Source organism: Lolium perenne, chromosome 2 (genome assembly GCF_019359855.2).
Source record: "Lolium perenne isolate Kyuss_39 chromosome 2, Kyuss_2.0, whole genome shotgun sequence".
NCBI lineage: Eukaryota > Viridiplantae > Streptophyta > Magnoliopsida > Poales > Poaceae > Lolium > Lolium perenne.
The window spans coordinates 310,563,440-310,570,007 of NC_067245.2; the positions used below are offsets into that span (position 1 = coordinate 310,563,440).

Sequence of the window (6,568 nt, forward strand, 5' to 3'; positions counted from 1 at the left end):
CGTTCTCATCTTCATGGGCCTTCAATTCTTCGGGTCCATGGGCCTTGATCTCCTTCGACACCTAAGGATATAAACCAGGGACATATATATGGCATACCCATTAGGCATAGCCATGTCACTGGGACTTATGGAAGAAGATATTCTTCGTCAAGCGCCACAGTGGGGGCAACGGGCCCTATGTTGTAGGAGGGGTCGGCTTTGTTGTTCGGAAGGAAGTTAACTACTTCAAATTCCTGATGAGAGAATCCGTCCAGGGCTGGAGGTAGAAGTGGTTCTATCTTAGGGACCACCCAGCTTCTGGTCATCGCTCTGATCTGCCAGCATTTGAGGATGTCTTGGAGGCGATACCGAAGGTTTCTTGGCAGAACATTTTGACTGCCGAAGAAAAGGTAGTAGCCGACAAGTTATACGAGAAGGTCTTGGAACTGAAAAACACCGGTGGCCAAACAATGTCGGGTATTGAAGTTGCTGCCCTGTTCCTGAGGTGCTGCATTCAACCGGTGATGTCCAGAGCTCATCAGATGTGGTTGTACACTGGCTCCAAGGACAAAACCCGAATTAATGCTGCCGAACTTTCGGAAAAGGAGCTCTTGGATGAAGTCAGACGCTTGACGCACTTTAGCTAAGAAGATACCATTTCCTTGGTAACCCTCCAAGATCCATACGAGTTTCGTCATCTTCCGGCAGAGGTAACTTCACATTGTCTTGGAGCTTTTCGCATTCGATATGGTTTTCTCATCCGAGAATTCATTTTGACTTTGCCCTTTCTTTGATTTGTTAGGCCTCGACTATTCCAAGGTGCCATCCTCCTGCACCCGAAACTGGAGACGAGCCCGAAGATGACGAGGCAGCAGGTGACGTCGAAGAAATCGTCGAGGTGGCCGAAGACAGTGAGGCCACCGAAGATGAAGAAGAAAAAGAAGAAGAAGAAGAGGGTGATACAGGGACCTTCATTGTCAAGCGTCGGGGAGCAGCCACAGATGATTTAGCCGATACAACGGAGTCGAGTCCTAGCGGCTAAAACGATGATGATGCTGATTGTATTCCTTTTGTTGGTGCAGCTCCCGAGGCGTCAACTGCTCAACCGCTAAAGAGGCCATCAGGCGGCTTTGCCGATGAGGATGAGCTACTCTTCGAATCGTAAGCGTTTTCACTTGTTCTTGTCTTTTTTGAAATAATCGATATCTTTCCATCCGTGTTACTGATGTAGCCTAGATTTGTTCACGTAGCGACGAAGGAGAAATACCTCCTCCACCCTCGAAGAAGGCAAAGACCAACTCTAGCAAAGAGGCGACAGCTGAAGCCGAAGGGCCAGCTCTATCGAAGGAAACGCTAGTTGCTCCTTCTCCATCAAGGATAGCTCAGACGAAAGGGAAAGATATTACTTCGACAGCTGCTTCCTTGTCCTCAGCTCCAGAGGGATACGTAAGTGTCATGGTGTTTTTGGTTCTTTTTGATGATGGTCTTTGTCCCACCTGCCCCTGAGCCTACTTTTGACTACTAGCAGTCGAATGCTGCCTTGATGATAGCTTCAAATGTATAACTGTTTATCTTGTGTTGTGCCATAGCCCATCCAAGTCACAGTAGCGATGGTGAAGGACTTCACCTCCCCGATTCATCTAGCTCGAATCTGAGAATGCTCGACTTCAAAAGGCTGCTCAATTTTCATCTGATCAACTTGATCAAGCGGTCAAGCTGGCAGCTGCTGCCCGGCAAGAGGCCGACAAATTGAAGAAAGAGTTGAACCAGCTAAAAATGAAGCTGAAGGAGGAGAAGGAGAAGGTGGAGTCTTAGGCACAGTCGAAGGAGAAGGAGGATAGCCTCCGCAAATCCATCGAGGCCCTTATGGGTAATTTACTTTAACAACCTCGTCCTTCCTTTCTTCTTGAATCATGTTGATTTTTTGCTTGTGTCTTCACTTTATAGGAGCTGCCGATATACCAGTAAATCACGTAAGCAAGCCTCCAGCCGATTCTGTATCCGATGCCATTTCCTTTACTGTTAGTTCTAGCGAGCTTGTTCAAGCTCTTTTGCAGAAGAACAAGGCGGCCTTGTCAAGGCTTTTTGCCCTGATCTTTCCAAAGGCGAACTAGAACAAGACGTTGGAACAACTAGTGGATGCATTCTCCGTCGACACCAACGAAACCATCGAGGTATTGAAATGCACCTCGCGGCTCTACGGAGCACTTCCTGCATTCCAACTTATGATGGGATATGGCTTCAAGGCCGACATGGAGTTGCTGATGAAGGAGTTGCCGAAAGACAAGGATGGCGTAGCTATCGACCTCAATTCTTTTAGCATACTGGCGTGCAAATGCGCGCGCTAACTTCTTGAGTTGGTGGAGGCGAACAAGCAAACAACTGTCGAAATTGCTCCAAGCGTCTTAACACAAACTCAAGCTCCATGAAGTTGTTGTCTTGTCATCGATACTCTTAAAATGGCTTTAAATGCCTTGTTTGTAATGAATCCTGCTGGCAATGTTGCGAGCACTTTCTTTTATGAATGCAGCACTACTCTGCCCGACACTCCCGATGGGAGTAGAAGTCTTTTAAGATTGCTTTTGATTATCTGAATATGTGCACTCGATGTTTTATTGCAGGTGGTACCAGTTGTTCCGTTCGCCGAAAGTTCTTCGGCTCCTACAGTTGGCACTGAATCTGGCCTTGTGCAGCAGATACTAAGCAAAATATCTCGCAAAAGGACTTGTTAGGTATCCATGCCATGGCGGCAGTGATAAAGAAGAAGGGTGAATTAGCCACTAAAGGGGAGCAATATGCGCTAAATGAACTGCAAAAAGCTACTGAAAGCTTGAACTGTAAGCATCCGATACTTCTTCGTCTTTTTCATGTCTTCGGGTGCTTTGTTGCTCATGAATTGATTGCCATTTTCTCCAACAGTTGTTGCTTTAGACGTACTGGAAGAAAATAGGCGTGTGCATCAGAAGATTGATGCTTTGACTAATCTTTCACGTCCTCATGGTACAATCTGGACCAGCAGATCCAGGGCTGCAATTATTGCCAAATTTCAAGATCGGGTGGAGCAAGTGCATAGCTTCTTTGATAAGTGCCGTGGAGGTTTGACCATGATATGGAAAACCATGTTTCCACTTGATCCTGCTCCTTCAACTCTTACTGCTTTAATGGTGAAATTCAGGTGTGCTTCTTGTTAGAGTTGTTACGTATTGGCATACGGTGTAGTACACCGATCCTTACGTATTGTACATGCCACGCCAGGGGCTTTTCCTGTGCTATATAAACACGCAACCGATACCGGACGAGGGTATCGTTCCAGCCTAAACATTGACATGGTATCAGAGCCACCTCCCTTCGTGACCTAGCTGCCTACGACCCTGCCGCCGCCGCCGCTCCTTAGCCGCCGCCGCCGCCTACGAATCTGTCGCCGCTGCTCAAGCCGCTACATACACTCACGACCAAGATCGCCGCCGCCGCCGCTTACCAAGCCGCCGCCGCCTACAAACACGACCAGATCGCCGCCGCTCTTGCCAGCCGCCGCGCTCCCACGACCCAAAACCCTACACCCACGACCAAGATCGCCGCCGCCACCGCTTACCAAGCCGCCGCCGCCGCCTACAAACACGACCAGATCGCCGCCGCTCTTATCAGCCGCCGCGCTCCTACAACCCAAGAAAACAAAACCTAGTTTGCCTTCATCATGACCTCGTCCAACAACACTGCTGCCGCCATGGCTGCTGCTCTCGGCAACCCTCCGGCACAGCCCCTCACGCGCAACAACTACCTCCCGTGGAAGGCTCTGGTATACCCAGCTTTTCGCGGAGCTGATGTCTTGGGACTCCTCGATGGATCTGATCGTCCACCGCCCAAGACCCTGGATGCTGAAGATGCTGACAAGAACAAGATCACCGTTCCCAACCCAGCCTATAGTGCATGGCTCGCACGTGATCAGCAGGTGCTTCGGTTCCTGTTGAATTCGCTGTCCCCTGACATCCTCTCTCATGTTCTTGATGTACACTCCACCGCCGATGCGTGGAAAACTATCACTGCCATGTTTTCTTCTGCCTCCAGGTCCAAAGTGCAGCATCTTCGAGATCGGCTGAACAATACAAAAAAGCTGTCCCTGACGGCTGATGAGTACTTCACAAAGATGAAAGGCTTCGCTTATGAGCTGGGCGCTCTTGGCAAGTCTCTTGATGAAGATGAGGTCATCAGCTATGTCCTCAATGGCCCTGACAAGGGCCACTACAACTCGCTCATCACCTCCGTCAATGGCAACCCGGGCACCTCCCTTGATGAGCTCTATGATCAGCTGTATGCCTATGACCTGCGCAATGGCATCGAGGAGTCTACTGACTCCTTCTCCTCAACAGCCAATGTCGCCAAGCGCGATTATCGCCCGCGCGGACGCACTCCTCCCCCACGTGGTCGCTCGCCTCCACGTGGTGGCGGGGATGGAGGCTACCGTGCTCGGTCTCCTCCGCGTGGTGGTGGGGACGGTGGCTACCGTGGCCGCTCGCCTCCGCGCCGCTATGACGATGACCGTGACCGTGGCAATCGTCGCTATGATGATGACCGCGGCAATTGGCGCCGTGGCGATGATCGGCGTCGTGACGAGCGTCGTGATGACCGCCGTGACGATCGGCGCCGTGATGACCGTCGTGATGGTGGTGGTGACCGTGGTCGCAACCGGCGGTCTGACCGGGCCCCCACCCCTTATGTTGATACGGAGTGTCAAATCTGCAAGATTCATGGTCATCCTGCAAGTGACTGCTGGTGGCGCTACTCCGATGATAAGAAGAACAATCGTGATCGTGATCGCGAGCGTGATGACAAGGGTGCGAATCTTGCTTCATATGGTGTTGATACCAATTGGTATACGGACACGGGTGCAACTGATCACATTACTGCTGAATTGAGCAAGCTCTCTACACATGACAAATACCAAGGCCAAGACCGTGTGCGCACGGCAGAAGGTACGGGAATGCATATCAGTCATATTGGTCATTCAGTTTTGCGCACCCCTCATAACTCATTCCAACTCAATAACATATTGCATGTTCCTAGTGCATCCAAAAATTTGTTATCTGTTCACAAGTTTACCCTTGATAATCACATCTTTATTGAGTTTCATCCTTTCTTCTTTTTGATCAAGGATCAGGCAACACGAAGAACCCTGTTTAAAGGCCCCTGCTATGGAGGTCTCTACCCCTTGATGCCCACATCTAGTGAATCCTCCAAGCATGCTTACTTCACAATAAAGCCGTCTTCATCCACATGGCATCGTCGCTTAGGACATCCCTCTTCATTCATAGTTCAACAAGTTCTTAGGAAGAATAATATAGCTTACACCCCAGAAAGCACTCCTTATGTATGTGACTCTTGTCAACTTGCCAAGAGTCACCAGTTGCCATATCCTGTTTCCACTAGTAGATCCGCTGTTCCCTTGGAACAAGTGTTCTCTGATGTATGGGGTCCAGCACCTCTTTCTGTTGGGAAACATGCATACTATGTAAGCTTCATCGATGATTATAGTAAATTTACTTGGATCTACTTGCTCAAAAAGCGTTCTGATGTCTATCAAGCTTTTCTCAATTATCAACAGTATGTTGAGCGCAAATTTAACAGGAAAATTGTTACCATGCAAACTGATTGGGGTGGTGAATATGAAAAACTCAATGGTCTTTTTCAAAAGATTGGCATTGTTCATCATGTCTCTTGCCCTCATGCACATCAACAAAATGGGTCTGCTGAAAGGAAACATCGCCACATAGTAGAAGTTGGTCTTTCACTTCTTGCTAATGCGTCCATGCCTCTCAAGTTTTGGGATGAAGCCTTTCTTACCGCCACATTTCTCATAAACATTCTTCCTACCAAAGTGCTTGATCTTAAGAGTCCAACTGAATGTCTCCTGAATATCACACCCAATTATGATGCTCTTCGCACTTTTGGTTGCGCTTGTTGGCCTAATCTTCGCCCATACAATAAACGCAAACTTGCTTTTCGTTCCACTAGGTGTGTTTTTATTGGCTACAGTCCTCTTCATAAGGGTGTAAAATGCTTGGATGTTTCCACTGGTCGAGTTTATGTCTCTCGAGATGTTGTTTTTGATGAGAAGGTTTTCCCTTTTGCTTCACTTCGTCCTAATGCCGGTGCTCTCCTCAAGAAAGAAATTCTCCTCCTCCCCACATCCCTCACATCAAATTCCCATGGGGTTGCACAACACACTGATGATCATATGTCTCCTATTATTCCTGTTCCATATGTGTTGCAGAATCCTGAGAATGCTGAAGAAAACCGTGTTGAAAATGGTGCTCCAAGTGCGACGGAAACTGAAGAAACAGATTCAGAACCGGACGGAACTGGCACAAGACACGAGGAGGAACATTCTCTGCCTTTGTCGGATCCCGAGGAGGATCCTGACGCTGACTCTGGCGCCGAATCACGCACGCCGCCCGGGGAAGAATCTCCCGCCGAATCACGCACGCTGCCCGGGGAAGAATCTCCCGCCCAAACTCCTGAGTCGTCTGCCACGCGGTCAGCCAGGACTGGCTCTCCCCCGCCCGTCACCGAGTCTCCGCGGGGGGCGCCCTCT

The 6,568-nt window shown here is 49.3% G+C and overlaps 1 protein-coding gene across 1 annotated transcript; it reads left to right on the forward strand.

Annotated features, from left to right (window-relative positions):
- Positions 1-3,703: 3,703 nt before the first annotated feature.
- LOC139835877 (uncharacterized) lies at positions 3,704-4,509 on the forward strand. Its single transcript, XM_071825768.1, has 2 exons — positions 3,704-4,287; positions 4,347-4,509. The coding sequence occupies exons 1-2, from the start codon at positions 3,704-3,706 to the stop codon at positions 4,507-4,509; spliced, it is 747 nt and encodes a 248-aa protein (XP_071681869.1).
- Positions 4,510-6,568: the final 2,059 nt, after the last annotated feature.

What these genes read in the sequence shown, in the direction of transcription:
- LOC139835877 (XM_071825768.1), top strand. Translation starts at nt 3,704, where the DNA reads ATGGCTGCTGCTCTCGGCAACCCTCCGGCACAGCCCCTCACGCGCAAC. An exon ending in GATGAGCTCTATGATCAGCT is followed by an intron (nt 4,288 to 4,346) that starts GTATGCCTATGA and finishes TCTCCTCAACAG; the next exon opens with CCAATGTCGCCAAGCGCGAT.